The 21,065-nt window shown below is 52.8% G+C and overlaps 1 protein-coding gene across 1 annotated transcript in view; it reads right to left on the bottom strand.

The window, feature by feature from the left end:
• The window catches only part of DCTN1 (dynactin subunit 1), an 87,272-nt gene that overhangs the window by 6,471 nt on the left and 59,736 nt on the right, over positions 1 to 21,065 (bottom strand). Inside the window, exons 6-24 of the mRNA XM_082482151.1 lie at positions 20,225 to 20,413; positions 16,546 to 16,743; positions 13,712 to 13,916; positions 12,475 to 12,553; positions 10,930 to 11,089; positions 9,824 to 9,928; positions 9,300 to 9,491; positions 8,400 to 8,516; positions 7,628 to 7,780; positions 6,883 to 7,043; positions 5,735 to 5,903; positions 5,112 to 5,180; positions 4,533 to 4,595; positions 4,275 to 4,424; positions 3,616 to 3,777; positions 3,138 to 3,269; positions 2,738 to 2,866; positions 2,201 to 2,343; positions 1,447 to 1,613 (exon numbers count right to left, since the gene is read on the bottom strand). Coding sequence (XP_082338277.1) covers positions 1,447 to 1,613; positions 2,201 to 2,343; positions 2,738 to 2,866; positions 3,138 to 3,269; positions 3,616 to 3,777; positions 4,275 to 4,424; positions 4,533 to 4,595; positions 5,112 to 5,180; positions 5,735 to 5,903; positions 6,883 to 7,043; positions 7,628 to 7,780; positions 8,400 to 8,516; positions 9,300 to 9,491; positions 9,824 to 9,928; positions 10,930 to 11,089; positions 12,475 to 12,553; positions 13,712 to 13,916; positions 16,546 to 16,743; positions 20,225 to 20,413 — 2,743 coding nt within the window. The remainder of the gene's footprint in view (positions 1 to 1,446; positions 1,614 to 2,200; positions 2,344 to 2,737; positions 2,867 to 3,137; positions 3,270 to 3,615; positions 3,778 to 4,274; positions 4,425 to 4,532; positions 4,596 to 5,111; positions 5,181 to 5,734; positions 5,904 to 6,882; positions 7,044 to 7,627; positions 7,781 to 8,399; positions 8,517 to 9,299; positions 9,492 to 9,823; positions 9,929 to 10,929; positions 11,090 to 12,474; positions 12,554 to 13,711; positions 13,917 to 16,545; positions 16,744 to 20,224; positions 20,414 to 21,065) is intronic.

Below are 21,065 nucleotides of genomic sequence, written 5' to 3'. Positions count from 1 at the left end.
CACGGCACGGCACCTCCAGAGCCCACAACAGCCGCCTCTTGCTGTGGCTCTGAAGGCACGGCGATCCACACTGACCTGCTCCAAGGTGCTCCCTCTGAGCCTCTCCACACAGGGGTGGAGGAGCAGCTCCTGCAGACTGCCCTGCTGCACCCGGTGTGCGCTACACCCCCGAAAGCTGGGGTCTCTCTGCCCTCAGCTCCCGCCTCTGAAACACAGCGCTCATGAGCAGGCTGGCGCTGGCACAGTGCTCAACACTGCATACACTGTTTGGGACCAAGAACGCATTGTCAGCATCCCTGAGAGCCAGAGTTCGTGGCCACAGTGACTTGGGGAGAGGCTGCAGCTCCAGGAGGGCCAGGAGCTGCTGCTTCCAGGAGCCAGGCTGCATTCAGGTGTCACCCAACCCAGATCAGGCTACAGGATCAGGAACCTGGACCCACTGGATCACTGCCACATTGGGGCCAGAGGGCCAGGCTGCTCCACAGCCGCCCTAGTCACAGTCCTAAAGGACACCCGAGCTCTCCATTCAGGAGGTCACACACTGTCCTACAGCCAGAGCTCCTGACAGACACCAGAGACCTGCTCCTGCCACCAGGCATTTTTTGTAGAACATTTCCTCCAGAGTGACAAGGAAGGTGCTAACACCTTTGCTATCCAGCATGAGGACCTGAAACCTCAGCAAGCATCTGTCCCACACCATCACCCACCCCTTGCTGCTGGGCTTCAGGAGAGCCCAGGAGGCACAGAGAAATTGGGTCTCATTCTCCGAGCCAGCCCGGGTCAGAGCAGCGGAGCTCAAACAGCCCATCCGTGCCCTGGAGAGGCACGGCAGCAGAGGCAGACACTGCCTGCAGCACCGAAGACATGCCAGTGGGCAGGCACAGACCACTGCATCTCCACGGGAGCATCCCAGTAGGAGGACGGACCCACAGCCTGGGCCAAGTGGTACCAGCACTCACCTGCCCATGGCAGCCAGAACAGGGTGCCCCACCACCAAGGGTCCCCCAGACTCAGCCAGCTGCAGGGACACCCAAGGCCGGCTCCACACAGGTGCCAACCACTGCCCTGCCCACCCAAGCATGGAGCTGCTGGACACCACTGGGGAGCCGCAGGCTCTCCGCACTACCCCATCATCATTACAGCCCAAACGCCTCCTGTCCTCGCCCCTGCCAGCCATACCGGGGGCTCTGGCCATCTGTGGGAAGGCTGGGCAGGCAGAGCAGCGGACTGTTGGAACACCGTTCCCAACTGCTGCTCACTCCTGCCAGCAGTCCAAGCTCTGGCACTGCCTCCCGGGCAGGCTTTAAAAGGACACCGCAGGGCATCCCCCTTGCACAGCTCCCGGACTCTGTGTCAGGAGGACATCCCAGGCTCCCTTTCCAGCCTGCAAATACCCCACACCAGCTGCAGAACTGTTTGAGTGCTCTGGGGATGCTGGTTACGCACCTCCGGCAATGCCAGACACGATGGAGGCAACTCCAGAGGTAGGGGCGCCGCGCAGGCCCTCGATGGTTCGCTTTGACTGGTTGTTCAAGCGCTGCTTCAGCTCCACCTTCTCTGATTCCAGCTGGTCAATATCTGCCTGAAGAGCATCCATGGTCTCCTCAAACTCCCTGGGAAGAGCACAGAGTCACAGGTGTAGCCAGAGATGTTTCTCCAAAGGAAAGAGGCAAGCAGTCCAGGACCTGAGAGCTCCTGGCTTTGTCATGCATCCTGCAGCTGCTGTGCTTCAAGCACAAACCTGCTGATCCAAGAACTGGAGCTCCACCAGCCTTCAGTGTCAATTGCAGTATAGCACACGAAGGAAGTATTTATCCATATTGAACCCAACATTCCTGAGCTATTTTGCCCCGCTTTTACACTGCAAGACAGTCCTCCCTCCAACCCTGCAGGTTGCACCTCCCTCCTTTGTCCACGGGCTCACTCTGCCAACAGACCATGTGTGGCAAGAGGTGCTTGGAGCACAGCAACAGTAGTAAGAACATGCCAGGACAACGGCCCTTTCCATAAAAACATATGAACAGGACCTTTCCCAGAATGCCTCTACCAGCCTGTGCTCTGCTGTGCTGGTTCCCCTGTGGATCCTCCACTAACACCCCCCCCTCCACTAACCCACAAACCCTCCTAGCCAGCCCGAGGGACCGCCGGCTGTCTAGTCCTCATCAAAGACACTCCAACAGCAGCCCCATCTCATGCTTACTTCTCTTTCTTTTTGAGCAGCGTCTGGGTCTCATCCAGCTTTGTCTGTATCTTTTCCACACGGTCATCCGCATCCTTGGATGCGCTATCCAGTTTCTTCTCCAGGAGGCTGAGCCGCACATTTGCTTCACTGAGCTCCTCACCCTGGAGCAACAGGAAAGAAATCAGAGATCTCCAGGGCTCCAGGGATGGTGGGCACTAAGAAAAGTTCCTTGCAGCACTTGATGGAAGCCTGCCCAGAAATCACAACTCCTACCCACACTGCACATATGCTTGGTACCCAGACACACACACCCATCACCAACACTCCCCATCCCAGAACATCATGGGGGAAAGGCTGGGACAGTCTCTGGCAGGGAGACACCAGGCAGACAGCACCTCCCTGACAACTGGAACAGTATTTCCAGGAGATCTGGCTGGGACTTGAGAGAGTTCTGAAGGCTACAAGTCACCTGGAGCACGAATGTGACCACTACAGCAACGAACAACTCTTCACTGACCAGCCAGGAAGGTAGAAATCAGCTAAAGAACAGCTTACCTTGATCTTGAGAGACTTTTTCAGTTCTTTGATGACTGTCTCCCTGTCTTCCAGCTTAAGCCCCAGCCCCTCAGCATCAGTGATCTCTGCCCGAAGAGCCGCTGCCCGTAGGTCAGCAGGTGGGGTGGGCTGCAACAGAGACCAGAGGAACAAGACACAAAATTGGTATTTTAAGGAGAATTCCAGTAATTGCAGATGAGACCATGTGGCAAGAAGGGGACCATTCCCAGCCTCCCTGAATCCTGCAGGCAACTGCTGCACCTCCCCAGCCCTCTGCCCCTGGTATCACACCCAGAAGACAGCCTCCTGCCAGGGCAGGCAGCAGCAGGACTGTGGGAGATTACAGAGCAGCTCAGATGTTCCAGCTCTGCCTGAGACCCCTGCCACAGTTGAAGCCTACCTTGGTCTGTGGCCTATCCGCGTCGTATTCTCCCTCCTGCATAGCCGTGGCCATCTTGTTCATGGTTGCGATGAGGATGCTGCAAGACTGACGCAGACACTCGTAGGGGTTGATGCCCTGGGTGCCGTAGATCTGCAAAGGATGGGAAGAAAGTGGCAGGTGACCCTGGGCTGGGCTCACAGGTCCCATTACAGCCCCCTCCTGACTCCCCACATTGTGCCACAGGCTTTGAAAAACTACAGTCCCCTTGGTGTGGCTGCAGAGCAAGGCCAGCTGTGGGGAAGGACAGCACAGAGCAGGCGACCACAAAGCCCTCCACATTTTGGCATTCCCTGGCCATATTCCCAGGAGTTCCTTCCCAGCCTCCTCAAGGCTCCAGAGCTGCTCACGGGCAGGTCTGTAGCGCTGGAGTGAGATGGGTCCTGGCTTCACCTCCTGCAGCAGGGAACGAGGGGCAGTCAAGAAGGGGGTTTCCCACCTGCTCGCTCGCTTTGAAGGCCAGATCCTCCAGCTTCACTGCCAGCAGCCCCTCGTTCTCTGCCAGAGGAGCAATCATCTGCGCCCCAGCAGCAGCCACCTCCTGCAGCACAGCCACCACCCACGTCAGGTGCTTGCGGCAGTCCAGCAGCGTGTCCGACACCTGAAAGTTGGGCAGAAACGGGATGGTTGGGAAAGGCAAAGACAAACGGGCTGCTTTCCAGCTCGCTTCCCAGGCACTGGGGAAGCTCCTGGCTGCACAACACATGCCTCACTCTACTCTGAAGCTATCGAGATTTTAACTTGCTTATCAAGTGTCACTAGGAAGATGGGAAACACCAGGAAAGCCAGAAAGAAACTCAAAGCTGGAGAAGATTAGGTTAAGAAGTCCATATCTCCATCCAAACTAGAAACACAAAGCCCAGAGACACTACTTCCCATCTCAACTTGCACCATTTTCCTCTGCTTGAGCAGTGGGCTGCTGCTCAGCTGAATCAGGGCACTGCATACCAGCACGCTCCCTCCCTGGAGCCAGCAGGGACAGCAAGTGATCTATCAGCATTTGATGCTAGCCCAGTACAGCCCACAGCTCCCAGTACGTGGCTAAGATGGCTCCGTGCCGGGCAGTGCTAGGGTGCCTTGCTCTGCCAGTCAGCTCACCTGCTGCCCAAAGCCCAGTGCCGCAGGGATACCCGGAGCATCTGTCCCAGGCATGCGGCGCCGGATCTTCTTGCAGAACTGGCGAATGTCACTGCACGAGGTCTCCAGGTCTTTGAGGAGGATGGCAAGGTCAGATGCCTCCTGCCCAGCCTAGGGTGCAGAAAAAGGACCTCAGAAAAATGACAGAGGGATCACTAACAAGGAGAACCCAGCACAACCCTCGCCACAACCCTGCAGAGCCAGCCTGGCACGTCCTACCTGGAGGAAGGATCGCAGCCGGCACACCTCCACCCCCATGCAGTCCAAGGCACTCTGGGTGAACTGCAGAACACAAACACAGGTACCGTCAAGTTCAGGGCAAAAGCAGACACCAGGCAAAAGAGCTGCTCTAGGGCAAACTGGGATTTGGTCTCGGGCATTTCAGGACAGACCCTCTGTATACAACTCTAGGATTTACAGGAGCAGGAAAACAGACTGAGGCATTCAATTTTTGTTTTACTCCAGGGAGCAACAGGACACCAGTACTTCCCTTAGAAGCCCAGGGCAGTACAACACTCACTCTTAGACACTATGCTCTCCACACTCTCCTTGCTGCCCTTTTTCTACCCAGAGGTCTGCAGGGCAAACGGCCCCACGTATTCTTCCCCTTTCCCTGGCCTAGGAGCCCACATCACCTCTGTGCCACCACTGGCAGCGGGAGCTGGGGAAAAGTGACTGCAATGGGAGATGGGGAGAAGCAGCACTTCAACTCACAAAATGATCTCAGCAGGAACCAGAAAGGGCAAAGGCAGAAAACATACAACAAGGAAAGAGTCAGGTTATTTTTCCCCACTTCACCTTGATGTGGTCGGCCAGCTGCATCGTGCAGTCTTCAGCCTGGTCAGCCAGGTGGATGCTGTAGAGATGCTAGATGGAGAGAGATCAGCAGAGATCAGCACCCCTCGAATGTTTCCACACGTGCAAGCAAACAAAACAAATGAGGAAATAAATAACAAAAAAAAAAAAAAACAAACATTGAGGGTTTCAACTAACTTTTAATTAGAAGTAAAAACTCTTGCAGTGACCCTCACCAGATCCCCTCTGACCACTCAACCCTCCAAAAGAACTGGTGGCCCTTTATTCTAAGAAACTGCTGACCTGCAGCACAGAGGTACAGAAACCTAGGATGGGAGAACCGCATCTGTTCGGCCTGCATCCTCCCAGGGACAGAGAGCACAGCCCCCAAGTGACACACTCACAGGCTCAAGTCCTGCATGCTCTGGAGGTGAAAAACATCCAAAGGAAAGTGCTGCCAACAAGTTTATTCACAGCTTATCAATGTGCCATGTGAACGACGTATCCAAGGACAAGATTTCCAGCTGTGGCATGTACTGGTGAGGTTGCACCAGTTCCCCACTCTGCATGTCAGAAACTCCCCAAGAGTGTCCAAGAGCCCATCATTCTTGGCTCCGCAGACCCACCTGGTAGTACTTGATGGCTTTGGTCAGCGGCTCCACATTGACTGTCTCGTCCAGCTGGTCCTTGTGCAGCAGCTCAATTAGGAAGTCCAACGACCGCTCATGGACGCTCATCTCGGGGTACAGCATCCCTACCTTCTTATACACCTCCACGCTGCATTTGTTCAGGGCCCTGGTAAGGGAACACAGGCACAGTCAGCTTGGCTGCGACAGGCACATGCTCCAGACAGCATCAATACAGAGCTTTGCTTCTGGAATGCCCCAGGACCACCAGCTGGACCCCCAGAAGCACCATAGCTATCCAGCAGTTAACAAAGGACAAAACATCTGTAGATAACCAGAGCATGAGATAGGCTGCCTGGGGGCAACAGAAAAGGGAGCCCCAGAACAGAAAAGCTCAAGTGTCTAAGCCAGAAGCCAGTGCTGGAGGCAGGAGGAAACTCTAAGAGTTCATCAGCCATGCTGGTGCAGGAGCAGCCAGTGTCCTGTTTCAAACTGAGCTACTCTCCTGTGAGCAAGCCAAGCAAGCCTGAAGGCAAGTACCCTCTCCAGCCAATGCCGTTTCAGTGCCCGAAGGCATTTTCCAGTCTCTGAGGAAAGTCCTGGCTCCACAGCGCTGTCAGGGCACTGCCCAGCGATGGGCTCACGCTGATCAAGAGTTCAGGCTGATGCTCTGTGAAACCTTCCACACAGGACTAAGCCCTGGACACTTGTGGCAGAGGGCACTGGGCTGCAGGGCAGAGTCTGCTCTTGGGGACTGAAGCCCAGAGTCAACCCCAGATGCAATCAAGCTCAGCAAGAGACTGTGATGCATCTCCTGGCAGGACAGATGGAAAAATGAGTGCAGCAAGGCTACTTCTGGCCTCAAGACACGGTCGCAGCTGAATAACGAGCAACATGTGCTAGAAAATTGGATCCCTTCACGTGTCAATTCTTGGGAGGAAAACAAGGAAGGAGTTACAAGAGAAGTGAATACTGCCATCACAAGGCAATAAATAGGATCCCTCAGCCTCCTTCCAGCCTAGCTGCCAAAATATCTTTAACTCCAGAGGGACCAGGCTCTGTCCCGAGGCTGCAGAGGTCCTCTGTGCTTCCAGATGTTGAAGCGTGTGAAAATCAAGGAAGGGTGAGGAGAAGGGCTGGGTACTCACTGTTCGTATTTGTGCAGCGTAGCCTGCAGGAGGCTCAGGGAATAGACCAGCCCAGCAGCAAAGCTCAGCTGCTCTCCCGCAGCACCCTTGAGGCCAGTGCGCTCTGCGCAGTTTTCATTCAGATCAAACTTCTCCTGAGCCTGTTTGCTGATCAGCTCAGCCTGTTGGAGGAGAGAGCAAACCTTCAGAGTCTTCCTACGCTTGCTCTGATCTGTTTTGCTGAGCCACAGACCAGCCAAACACCCCCCCTTTGCCCCCAGAAAGCAAGCTTTCCTGGGAAAGATTTCTGCAGTCCAGAAGGGGGATAAGCAGGACAGCAGAGCACCAACCCCTGTGACACTGAGGCTTACACACCTGCCCTGCTTGAACTGGCAGGTTTGACCCACCCAGTACCATAACTGAGTGCTCCAACCACTGACCTACCACCACCTGCGGGCGGGGACTCCTGCCTCCTCCTCCTCCTCCCTCCTCTCAGACAATTTTGAAAATTCTCAAACAAGTAGACATTCAAAATCCCAAATTCAACTGGGACATAAATAAAAGGTGGATTTCCCACAGAGCTGTGGCACAGCCACTGACTCCTGGTTAGCCCAAATGGCACAGTGGGTTTGAAGACAACACTCCAAGTCGCATCAGCCCAGCTCAGGAGATAGCTCCAGCTCAAAGCTTCAAAGGGAGAATTAACACAAGCTCTTGACAAGGCCTAACTCTCCCAGGCAGGTGGAAGCCGAGGCACCCATCCCACCTTGCAGATGAGTCGAGGGATGAGCAGCAGCACCAGGATGCAGTCATGGTCCCCTCCGTGGCGCAGGAAGCTGTCAGGCATGAAGGAGGTGAGGAGGGAGACGTGCCGATTGGCCTGTTGCACCTCCATCTGGCGCAGCTCCATCTCAATGGCCTGCAGGAGACACACAGTCAAGGCAGCCCACTTGGTCCCCTCCCCAGACCAGTGCATCCCAGCCTGTTCAGTATTTTACAAAGTCAGAACCTCTTTCCTCCTGGGACACGGCTAACACCTCCCTGGCTGTCACAGGAAACATTTCTCATTGTTACCAACCAGTGCTCTGCATATGTGCCCAGGGACTGATCTGGAGCTCTGGTCTAACCCCATGTACAGAGTACACCATGTATCTGCGCTCACAAGCATTCTTTCTTTCCAGCCAGCGTTCACAGTGTGATAAAAACAATGCTTACATTGTCAGCTCTGAGCATGCTCTTTCATAAGAAAACATCCCATTTTGCACAGCAGTATTTGAACTTCGATATTTCTCTTGGGAGAGAGAAACACCCTGATAGTCGCCTCAGCCTGTTTCCACGGCTGGTATGAGCACCGCAGGCCAACTCCAAGAGCTGTGGCCCAGGGTCAGCCCCACTGCGTGGGGAATACCCACCCTGAGCCTGGCACTCACACACCGGTGCCGTATCTCGCTGCCACTGCTTCAGGAGCCTCACACACAGGAATGAACGCCCCCTGTTCAGCTCACACGCCTGGTGCGCAGCTCTCTTGCTGCCCCTACCTTAGCATGGGCTTTCGTCTCTGCAAATTTAATCTTGAAGTCAAACATCTCAGGAGGAGGCTGCTGCTGTTTCTCGGCAGATGCTTCTTGCTGACTCATGAGTTCTCGGTTCACGTCCTGAGCACAGAAAGAAGCTGCCATGAGACATACAGAAAACCAGCACAGAGGAGATGTGTAGTCCCACACCCACTGCAGCACCTCCACACCTAACCTCCAAGTGCTCCGTTCCTCAGGGAGGGTGGGGGGGAGCACCAGGGTCTCATTGTGCAACACGCACAATGATTGTGCAACACGCACAATGATGGATGAAAGTAAGGAAGAGGAACGCAAGTGCTTTCCAAATGCTTGGCTGACCACACGCTGTATTAAAGCCAAGGAATCCACACAGACTCATTACCCATCTCCTTTCGCTGCCAGCTAAGCCCAGGAGAACTAAAGCCTAGTGCTGGAACAACCCCACGCTATTGTGTCTCTTCCAGGACTCGGTTCCCAAGCCTGGATCACAAGTGGCACAGCGCAGTAGAAGGCTGAAACAGACATGTGTTCAGAAGTATTTTACAGTGCTGACTTCAGCAGGGCCTCTGCCAGTGAGCCCCATCTGGATACAGGCAGAAGGACAGGCAGGGCTGTCAGAGGTCACAAAAAGCACGTGCAAGTCCGGCACTGCTGGAGGTCCCCAGGAAAGCTCAATTAGGAACCCACTCTCCAAGCATCAGCCATCTGTGTTCTGCCCATCTCCCACGAGAGCAGGAGGCAGTGTGCCATCCCTGCCCACCTCCTCTGGGAATGCTTTTGCCTACACATCCTTGGTCTCCTTGTCACCGAGGTGGGCTCCCAGAGGAGCATGGCTCCAGTGGGAACTGCCCCGCTGCCACGTGGGGGGACACCGAAGGGCCGCACCTGAAGGTGTGCAGTCAGCTCTCTGTATTTTTTGATGGTCTGCTGGTAGTCGGCCACGGTCTCCTGCGCAGCCTCCACACGCTTCTCTGCCTCACGGACCCTCGCCGTTGCCATATCCAGCTGCTCCCGTAACTCCAGCTCTGTCTCCCGGGCATTCTCCTGCAGCTCATCATTCATCTCGTTCATGGCTTCCTGGCAAGAAGGAGGCAGCACGGCACGCAGTTACACCACAGCCAAGCAAGAGAGGGCAGTTGGGCATTTTCAGAACAGAAGGGCACCCTGGGGTGTAATAAGCGTATTGTGCAGAGCGGAAGGGTGCACCGCTGAGAAGCGGAACACAGCGCAATGCCTGTAGAGAGTTTCCCCCATCCCCTCTGGCACCGCTGCCGGGCAGTTCCCAGTGCCTCAGACAGCCTCACAGCCAGGCAGTCAGCTGGACCAGCCCTCACATCAGCCCAGCCCCACACCAGGAAGGGGTGCAAGCCCCCCAGTACCAACCCTTACTCCAGAGGAGTCCACCTTACCAGGTCCCCAACAGTCTCACGCAGCTCCCGGACCTTCTCCTCCAGGTCTAAGTTTCTCTCCGTCAGAGTCTCCACCATCTCTTCAGCACCCAAAGCAGCATCCACCTGCAAGCACACACCACAACACATTCCAACCTGGAGCTCAACACGCTGTAGCAAGCAGGTCAAAAGTCCTTTTATGCCACCGTGGGATCACTCCGGCAAGATGTCGGACATGGCTGATAAATTCATTTCCCATTCCTGGGGTAAGTGTTTGTCAGATAGTGCTTTAAGCTCCCTCCTGACAGCAGAGAATAGTATCCCTCAGGTGAGCAAACAACTCGAACCAGAACAGCTAGCAGCCCCAGAAGGAAGGGCACGTGAAAAGACAGGCTTGGCTTTGGCTCTTAGAGTTCTTACTGGCTCTTTAGCTGCAGCACCAGGGCACAAGGTTGAACAGTTTCAGGTCAGCATAAATGATGCTGACCTTCAGTTTGCGTCTTCACAGACCTGTGACAGTGCTTTCCAAGCTCTCTGTCTCCCCTGAGGACATAGGCAAGTGGTTATACACCTACAGTACTAATGGAGGAAGAGGCATTTCAGTCTTTGCATTAAGAAGCATCACCTCTGCTAATAGACCACCTTCTATGTAACTCAGGCTAATGCTCAGAGCTCATGACACCAGTGACCCTCCAGAACAGCCGTTCAGATAAATTGCACAGGCTGCTCTGCAATGAATGTAGATCCTTCCTGGGGGCTTCCTAATGGCTGCCCTGCAACCGCATCGATGTCTCAGCCCGGCCAGGAACAAGACTTATGGAAGATGTGATGGCTCAGCACTGAGCAAGCAGCAAACACAGACCAGCCCTGGAAAGCACAACACACCATCTGTGTCCTATGTTCAGAAGACACTCTATGGCCAAGCAGAGTCCAGCACAGTTCCACTGCACATGTACCCAGAAGTATTAGTCCCTCCAGATATATCACCAAGCGTGGCTCTGCAAGAGCAACTGACATAAAGCGCTCTGTGCCAGGAGGTGGCCTAAGCTTGCCTGGCAGCAGTTGCTCAATGCCCCAGACGGCCCCGAACTTCCCCTCCCCACCTATCCTTCCCCCAGTGGACTCACCTGCTCCTTTAGCTCATCAACCGTTTTCTCCGCCTGCTTCACCTCCTCCTGAAGCTTTTCCCTCTGCTGACGCAGGGACTCCAGCTCTGTGTTTTTCTTCTCCATTTGCTTCTGAAGCTTCACATGTTCCTGCTTCTCTGATGCAGACAAATCCCGCATCCTTTGAGAGAGCAACCAGACCCATCACAAGCCCAGCAGAGGTCCAGGCAAGAGAAGCTGTTTCCTTCCCAGACGTTGCTCTTGGTGGGCACCAGCAGAGTTAAGACCCTCTGCCCTTGCTAGCACTGACTGCCCATCGGCAGCGCAAGCAGAGCTCCTTTGGAGTCTCTGGAAGCCCCTTCCTGGTGGAGACATGAAGAGCATCCCTAGATGCTCATTAACAGAAAGGGATGGGGGTGAATCGGTGCCTGAGATGGCACCTTCCTTTGAAAGAATGAGAGTGACAGGGGATGGACAGAACAGAAAAGAAGAATGTAGAAAAATAGACAGCAGACAGCATGAGTGAGACAGGCAGGAAAGAATAGCTGTAAATGGGACAGGCTAAAGCACAGAAGGGAAGAACCCAGTGAGCAAAGACAAATAAGTCACATTCACAGCCTTTCACAATGTAAAAGGTCAGCAGCAGAAAAAAGACAAAGCACAGGCAAGGAAAGGCGTTTTGTTACACACAGAGAACAGAGCTTTGCTTATGTGTATATTGAGGCCCCTGTGTGAACAGCTCTGCTAACAGCCCCAAAGTGGCTCTGCCCAGGGAGTGCAAGCGCTGGGAGCTCCTTTCACTTGGACCTTCTCTATACCTCCCACTCCAAATATGCACTTGTTTGGAAGTCCTTCCAAGGAAGTTTCTTGTATTTGCTATCAGAAGGGGATGCTTCCACCTCCTCTGCCTGTTCCTGGCCTACAGGAATAACTGTCTTTAGGCACAGGCTGTTCTCTGCACCAAAGGCAACACAGCACCCTGCACACACTGAACCACAGCCACATGGGAGGAGTGAGGTGGGACAGCAAGCAGTGGTGTGGTTACCAGAGGGACCCCATCTGAACCTCTAAGCTAAAGCACATGTGGCTTCCAGAAAGAAAAGCTCCAAGCCCTGGCAGATGGGCTTGCCCAGGGAAAGGCAACAACCAGGTCCTAGTGCTGAGCAGGCTCAAGAAACCTGAAGCAGGACCTGTGCAGGAGATGTCTGGGAGAACAGTCCTGTACAGGCTGCCTGAATAAACCTGTAGCTGTGCTGCAGAAGCGGAGCACTGCATACACAGAGAAATGAAATACAGAAGCTTTCTGAAGTGGCTTCATTTTCTCCCAATCTACATTGGTCTCCAGTGATATGAGATTATTCCTTTTCTGTTGCATGCTTACAGGAGCACAAGAGCTCAGAAATAACCCAAGACCAGCTAGCAAGTGTAACATCAGCTGCTCTGGGATCAGTATTTGGATCAGTGTTCTGACACAAACTCTTATTACATCAAGACAGCACGGGCTCTCACAGGAAGGAACTTCATCTGCAGTATCCCAGCCTTTGGGGAGCACAAGTGGTCTCCTACCTTACAAGAGCTTCCTTGAGTCTCGCATTTTGCTCTTCCAGCTGTTTGACTTGGTAACTGGATGCTGCTCCATCCGAGCCTGCAGTAGAAAGGAGGCATTATTCTGCTTGTGCAGAAATAGCAGCTGCTAAACAGATCCAGTTCTCTCAACACTAAGTGACATTACAAACACCAGTAAGAGGACAGCTAAGTCACACCAAGGGGAAACACACCAGTTCCTCTCCTGCAACAGCAAAACTGAAGCCTGGTGCATAACACTGGTGCTCATAGACCGAGAGATTCCCCTGATGCCACCGAAAGTCAGTTAGTGCAGATGAAGAAGCACTGTAGCAACCCCGCAGACTGCACCCGAGCAGCTGCTGGGCTATGGCAGAGCAACGCGTCACTGGATACCATGAATGGTCTCAGCTCTCAACCCTCCTGGCCCTCACAACTCAGCAAAAACAAACTCAAATCAAAGACCTTACTCATCTCAGTAATTTCCACATCTCCCTGCAGACCACTCCTGTCCTCCCAACATTCTTCCCGGTCCCTTGACATGCCTACTTTTCTGTCACATCCCTCAGCCTGCCTGATCATCTATTGCCTCTACAGGTTTCATTTTTTTTCAGGTGAATTCCAACACTACAAGTGTTTAATGGCTGGCTCCTTTCCTGCTGTAATTCTTAAAGCTCACCTTGAATAGCAAAAGCTAAAAGGCCCCAGGGGAATCAAAACAAGAGTAGTGCACTGGTTTTGAAGCTGTGCTCAGTGCAAAGCTGGGAAGTTGGATCAGTAAGCAACAAAAGCAGTTGTGTTACCTCTCACATAAAGTCTGTCCCAGTCAAACACCTTTTGGGGTGGCATCCACTGTCCCCAGGGAAAATGACAAGCATTAAAACTAAGCCTGAGCTCCTCTAAGCCCAGGACAGGAACACTTATCTGCAGACTAAAAAGTGCAACAGCTCCATCACTGCCTTCTCAGTGAGGCTAGGACCCAAGTTAAGACGAAGCTGAGATGCCACCGACCTGCCCGCATGCGATGGTCCTACCTGTGCCTGATGAGCAGGGCTGGGGACGCATCAGAAAGCCCCAGCGGCTGCCAGAGGAAATCAGAGGCAAAGCCTCAGCCCCACTGCAAATGGCAGTGAGGAGCCACCACTGCTCGGAAGCAATCAAGCATTCTGCTCCCCTGTGAAGAGCTCCTCTGTGCAGCAGGACTCAGGCTGAGACCACCTGAAAGCTGACCCCTTCCCACCTTTCTCTTCGATCTCGTGCTTCAGGATCTCCAGGTCCATCGTGAGATATTCCACCTTCTCTTTCAGGGAGTCCACCTCCTGTTGCAGGGACTCTGCTCGCTCTTCTGCCATCTCCTTGTCCAGGGTTGCCATTTCGATCGCATCAGCGGTGTCTGCCATCTCCTCCATGTAGCGCTCCTTGGCTTCCAAGGCATCTTTGGCTTCCTGCAGTCAAGCAAATATGGGTGAGAAGACCCTGGAAGCCCAAGGCCAATGATGGACAGACACCTCTCACAAATAATGAGCTTCGGATAATTATGTCTCTCATGGTTCTCTCACAGGAGGACCAAGTCCAATTAACAAGAGCTTATCTGGGCTGAGAGGGGAAGGCCCACTGCCAGTGCTCCAGGGTGCCCACCTCCGCCCTCCTGAGGCCCTCCCTTGCTTCACACCTTCTCCCATCCACAAAAGAGCCCAGCAGAAAAGCAATCTGCAGGTGAGGAGAGACAGATATGAAGACAGAAAATACGCAGGCTTGTACTGGAGCAGACAATCAAATAAATCACTGGGGAAACAAACCAAGAATCCACCCTGGAAAAACAGGGCAGAGAGAAGCAAAAGCTCCTTTGCCAGCATGGCTAAGTCCTGCCGTCTGCCTGGGAGCACTAGGCACAGATGCGAAGAGCAGGTAACCTGTCCCTTGGGGAGAAGGGAAAGAGGGAAATCACCAACCTGCAGCAGACATTTCAAATGACGCCCCAAGGCAGGGCGCAGCAAGAGCAGAGCGGCCACAGGAGAAATGTTCGTGGATAATGAGCGATACTAAGATTCATTAGCTCCAAAGCCCTGTGGCTTTCACTGGCAGTGACTCATACCAACCAGCCCTGCAGGGCAGGAGCTCAAAATGTATTAATTTAGCTAAAGGGAGATGAGTTTTAACAAATTAAAGGCTACATTAGAAAGTCAAGATCAGGACCCCGTCCCCCCAGGGAAGTCACCAGAGAGAGGAACCCACTCCAAAGCAGACAAGAAAAGACACGGCGTATGGGGAAGGGAGGACCCATTTATGCCCCCATCACCAGAGCAGGGAGGACTCGCACGCCCAGCGCTCAGAGTGGCCAAGGTGGGCCAGGACCCCTGCAGACTGTCTACCCCAACCCCTGCTCAAGCAGGGGCAGCCGAGCTGGCTGCCCAGGACCCTGTCCGGCCTCCCAGGGATGGAAACCCCAAACATCTCAGAGCAACCTGCTCCAGTGTTTGATCACCTTCACAGGAAAAAGGGGTTTTCTTATGTTCAAACTGAATATCCTGTATTTCAGTTAGTGCCCCTTTCTTCTTGTGCTCTCAGTGGGTACCACGGAGAAGAGTCTGGCTCCGTCTTCTTCCCCATTGGGTATTTATACACATTAATAAGACCTCTCACACACACCCCTCAGCCCTCCCAGATACTTGTCATCACGTGCTTAGCTCAGACGAGGCTCCGGAGGACTGGATCATCTACTCACTGTTTAAGAACAGCTCCCGGGATGCCCCAGCTTGCTTCAGCCCAATTCCCAAATAGACTCAATGCTGATTATCAACTTAGTTCAACAAAAAAACCCACTTATATTAATGCTGTATTTAAAATGAAACCACATTGGGATTTAACTGTTTGAAGCCATGAGTACTGTTCAGGAACTTACTGCTCACTTCCCAAGTATGTTGCTTTCACATAAGGTAGAAGCAAGCAAGAAGGAGGACAACCTGCTGCTTTACAAACATTGGAGAGTCAAAGACAAGCACAGTGCAAAAAACCTTCCACCACGCAGATGTGGCAGTTTTAAAATTTGTTGAAGACATCCAGGCATTGGGACAATGGGAAAGCTTAGGCCTGCACAGTCAGCAATGGGAACAGATCCCACAGCATCACCAGTGAGCCTCTTCCTACAGGGCTGGCTCTTCCAGCTGGATCCGAAACCTCAATACATGGCAATGCTCTTAAATCTGCTGGAGTCCACTGATTTTTGAAGTCAGTTGCAAGATCTCCAGGAGCTTTACTTAAGCTTTTGAAGGTGGGACTGGCAGTTTATCAGCAGGTTTGGAATTTGAATGGTGTCCCACCCACAGCACCGGCAGACCAGCAACAGCAAATTAAACCAGAGAAACACAGCTGCTGCCACACTCGGACACCCATCCTACAAGTTGATATGTGCAACTTGCTCCTTAACTGTCACATTCTTCATCCCCATCTGTTACAGGAAACCACCTCTAACGTCAACTTATCTTACCCTGCACAAGACTGAAACTTGCACTGATAGAGGAATCAACTCAAAGGATCAGAAGTTCCTGCCTCGAAGGCCAGGCTATCTCACAGATGGGGCAGGCGGGCAGCAAAAAGGAAAGCAAATCCTGGGATGCACAACATCTCTGGTACCTTTGCAGGACTACGCAAAGTCCATCCAAAGGTTCTGTCTGCTCTGACATCTAGTCTGGTTAGAGAATGAAGCTGTGGCTTCAGCTCTAGAATGAGCTGCACGTGCTACCACCATGACAGACCAGACGCAGTCAGCACCCACGCTCGCATGCCGCATTAAACATGCGGTGTACTCTCTGGCTGCATCTGGGATTTGCACTGGCAGCTCATTACCTAAATCAATATTTACATTGGAGAGAACAGTGATACGTGAGGTCAGAGGCCACTTTAGGACCTGGCATGTATTCAGAAGACAGGAGTCAGGAGAGCACACAGTTTAATCCTAGCTGATATTTCATTAAAAACCCCCCACACATTTTCAGCAATTGAATTAGCCCTGGAATCATGTCTCCCTCTGCAAGCCTCAGTACTGGAGCTGCTGAACGTCTCAGGGATGCTCACCTTTTTGGCCTCCTTTAAACGTTTCTGGAGATCAGCCTGTTGTTCTTGCATTTTGCTCTTCCATTCTTGCACCTGCTCCAGCTGGATCTTGTACTTCTCGAGCTCTTTAAGCTTTGCTTTGTCTTCATTTCGCTTTATTTTCAGAGTCTCCAATTTCTCCTCCAGGTCCCTGACTTGAGAACGCAAATTTTCCTCCTCCTACAACATCAAACCAAGAATTACCAAAAGGAGCAGCAACATCCTTTGGAGAGCTCCAGCTACATTAATTTAACCCACACAGAACCTGACCCATCAGCAGCTAGCCTGTATTTTGGCATTGTTACTGGAACAGTTTTAGAAGAATGTATCGCTCTACACTTGCAGCTAGAGTCTGTCATTTTAACCTGTTGATTTTCACTACACGTATAACATGTGATAAAAGTTCCTTGACACACTGACAAAAACCTTTTGGCTGGCAAAAGGTCCCGAGCACCTTGCTTTTGACTTCAATGGGATCTATGGATGCCTAAATCCTTAAAAAAACAAAACCCAAAAAAATCCCCCACCACTAACATGCCCAAGTTCCCCCTTCAGTAACTCTTCTGCTCCTACTCAGCGTAGAGCAATGGCATGCAAGAAACACATTTCCATAAACGGAACCAGATCTTACAGAAAGGTTCTATCAAAAAAACGTGCATGATGGTACAGACTTGTAGCAGCCAGTGGTTTTAGTTATTAGCGTGTAATTCAGAAACATGCTCACACACATATAGGGTATACCTCAAACTGCGCACTCGTGCCGCAAATTCACTGCGCTCTGTGCGAGCTGTTCCCCTTTAATCCTCTCCCAACACCCACCCTACAGAGCACAGCAGATGTTTGTATGGGGTGGGGGTGTCTCCCCCATGCTCCGTACCCGGGGGTCTGGTGTGCGTTGTAACCCACGGTGTGTCAGACCCGGTGCAGGTCTACAAGGGTGAGCCGGGTACAAGCCTAAAACCTGGGAATCCTCCCGCCTCAGCAGACCGAATCCTAAAATGGTCTCTGCTGAGCACCCCAGATCAGCTTGCACGGGCAGCCCAAGACCTTCTCCGCAGCTTTTCTAGCCCATTGCTCGCAGAGAGGTGAGTGCCTCGGGCCATTCCTGCAGCGCCGCTGGCTGACCAGTGCCCCTCTGAATGCACCCCCTTCTGCTCTAAGTGCATTTGGGCTGCAGTGGTTGGGCTTCATAGTGAAACCAGCTTTACCCGCAGTAAAAAGATACAGCTTAAGGAGGATACTAACACCAGTACGCAACGGTCCAGGGAAGGCTGCACAGTGATGCAGCACTGGAGCTGGGTTATCTTGAGACCAAAGCCAATGCTACAATGAAAGCTGGCACGTGGAAAAGGGACAGAGGCTTGAGATTTCCAACGAGCTGCAAACGCAGCCTCCTCAGGGGTGACATCCCTCCCTGCCCCAGCTCTAAGGGTTCCCTTTCACGAGCCTCTTACGTTCCAAGGGGAAAGGCACACCTGACTCGCCTTAAACCACAGGCAAGGTTGGCACTGTATTTCTAAATGGCTATGCTGTAACTGCAGAACTGCTCCCGCAGGCGGGGAAACACCACTCGAACCGCACAAAGTCATAAAGGTATTGCACAGCCACACGTGAGCTGTTACTGGAGAGTGAGTTAGGTCAAGGCAAAACCCTCAGCGCCCCATTTAGGGAGCTGACAGGGTGATTTCTACATGCACGCTCGTCAAACCAGAGCCGTCACCTGGCCTTCATGGAGACACTGAGGCACTGCCGAGCTGTTCTGGAGACAGAGAATACCTTTAGTTACACTGGCCTGTCTTGAACACAAATCATACATCTGAAGCACACTCCTGTTTTACAATCAGAGAATAACTGACGTTGGGAGAGGTGAGCGGAGGTCTCTGGTCCACGTCCCTGCTCAAAGCTGTGCTGAGTAGATCAGGGCCCTCATCCAATTAAGCTCTGGATGTCTCCAAGGATGAGGTCCCACAGTCCCTCTAGACCCATCCCGGTATTTGACCACACTCACCCTGAGAACTTTTCCCTAACACCAGCCGGAATGTCCCGTGCTGCCACTCATGCCTGTCACCCTGTTCCCCGTCACCACACACCTTTGAGGAAAGCCCAGTGTCCGTGCCATTTAAAGAAAACCCCGGTTCCCCCTGAGGTCCCACATTTTTTTAATTCTATAAATAAGTGTTGCTGCTGTACAACAGACCCCAGGCTCCCCCCGGTACCTGGATTTTACAGTCCCACTTTCCCTCACGTGCAGCCTGCGCAGCTGCTGTGAGAGCCCTTGCGAAGAGCAGGGCAGCTGCCCGAAGCCAGGGCGATTCAGTCGTTAAGTGACATAGCCCAGGCAGCCACCCTCAGAGATGGCCCTGTGCCCTTCACCAGTGCCCACTCGATCCCACAGCAGCAGCCACGTAATCCTCCGGTGAGCTCCCACTAGGGAAAACTGATCCTGTACTTGCTGGTTCTTTTTTGGCCAGATCAGCTCCAACGGCCAGAGAAACGCTGATGCCAGCGCAGCGGTACCTGGGCAAATGGCTGTGAGCAAGGGCAGGAGAAGGGGACGTGACTCCCTTCTTCTGGCAGTAGCACAGGTTTAAAGCAGCCTCATGACTACAGCTTAAAATCACAAAGCCGGGTGACATGAAGGAACAGATTTTGGAAAAAAAAAAAAAAAAAAAAAGTCCTTCGCGATGTCAAACAGCACAGGAAAACCACACAGATTTCTCCTCTGCTGCCTTCTCAGCCCTGGACATACAGACGCCACCAATACTCTCAGGAGAACAGTTTTTGCACCCCTTACATTAACCCATTACCAGAGTCCTTGTGGGCAACTCTGGGGAGTGTGAACATCCCTTCTTCCCACCAGATGGTGGCTTTTCCAGCCTTTCCCTCAATACACAACCTCAGAGCCAGGTCTTTATCCTCTCATGCTATTAATTCTTTGCCCTCATGCCCCAAATCTTTCACAAGCTCTAATTTTAACTAATTAATACAAAGCAGGATGGAAGTAATGAAAAACTATTTTAAAGATCAAAAATGGAATAACTATGCTGGTATAATTATTAGAAACACACAAGTTTGGGAAATATTGGACCTCTCTAAGTGGTCTTCGTATTTGAAGGCAGGAACGCTCCCAAAGTGCACCCACCACTGGTTCCTCCACTCCCATTCATCCAACACCGGTGGGTGGAGCATGCAGTGCTCAGGTCCTCTTCCGGATTTACGACTGAGCTCTGCCCTCATCGGCAAGTTCAAGCTCTGACTCAGAGCCTCGACCCCCAGGCACGTTCACCTGCCAAACTGCTCTGATGCCACGTTATCCCATGGGGAGCCCGGAAGGGAGAACGTGCATTGGGAACTGAGTTGGCCTCTGCATTTGTCCTTGGCCAACTCCCCAGCAAGCCGTGCACGCTCGTCTCTGTCCCCCAGCCACCTGGCTGCTCTGCTCCTCCCACAGACCATGGCACCTAAACCCAGTACAGCATTATAGGCGGTCACACAGGTCCTGCGCAGTGACCACCAACAGGACCCATCAGAGGACTTCTTGCTCCCCTTTTCCTCATCCTCCTCCTACCAGTACTGGTGGCCAGTTTTCTCTCCACCTCCCCTTAGGAGCTACCACCCTCCACACTGGCAGAGCCCACAGCTTACCTTGACCACAGCTTACCTTTGTGGGCGAGGGAACTGGAGGTGCCACTGGAGAGGTCAAGGAGGGAGTTGGAATAACTGGAGCCACCAGCGGCGTCTGAGCAGGTGTGCTGGGCTCGCTGCTGCTCATCTCCCCACCAGAGGCAGAGGCTGAGCCCGAGGGCCCAGCCGTACCACTGGATGCTGCAGAATTGGGGGTCCGGGTGGGCTGCAAAACAACATGGCCAGGGGAGAAAGTCAGATGAGCACATTTCAAGGGAGATGACGCTTACATGACCAGTCCATCTTCCCGCACTTTTCAACACCACTTCTTTCACCAGGGTGTTTCTCAAGGTCAGCCACTGTCTCCCAGTGGCTGTGCATTTCCAGCACAGATGAAACCCAGAGCACGGTGGCAGCGGGGACATCAACAGCAAAACCGCTCTGGATAGAAGGAGTGCATCCACAGCCTCGCTGTACCCAGACCTGCAGCGTGCCGAGGACCGGCACTACTGCAGAGACTCTCCAGCAGTGTGAACACTGTGATCTTACACTGCTCTGGAAGGAGTCTGGTTCAGCCAAAATTCATAGATAAAAAGAGTTGTTGAAGGGAAAGGTAAAATTTTACTACACCATTGACATAGTTAAAAACCAAAAATGGATCTTTTTCTGAGCACACAAGTCCTGCTTCAGACCAGAGGCAGAGGGAGTCCATCTCCTCCTTCCTGCAGTAGCGGGGACAATAAAAGATTCCCTCTCCCTACAAACCATGTCGTATTTATTTTCCTCGCCCTACCACATCTACCTATGCTGCTGTTGCAGGTAACAGACCCATCTCCTTGCTCTTCAGGGCAAGGCCAGCTCACACCCTGAGGTCCTGG

This window comes from Vanellus vanellus (assembly GCF_965231255.1).
Source record: "Vanellus vanellus genome assembly, chromosome: 4".
NCBI classification, from domain to species: Eukaryota; Metazoa; Chordata; class Aves; order Charadriiformes; family Charadriidae; genus Vanellus; species Vanellus vanellus.
Note: the sequence above shows the minus strand (reverse complement) of the source record. Positions and strands in the feature narration are given on the sequence as shown.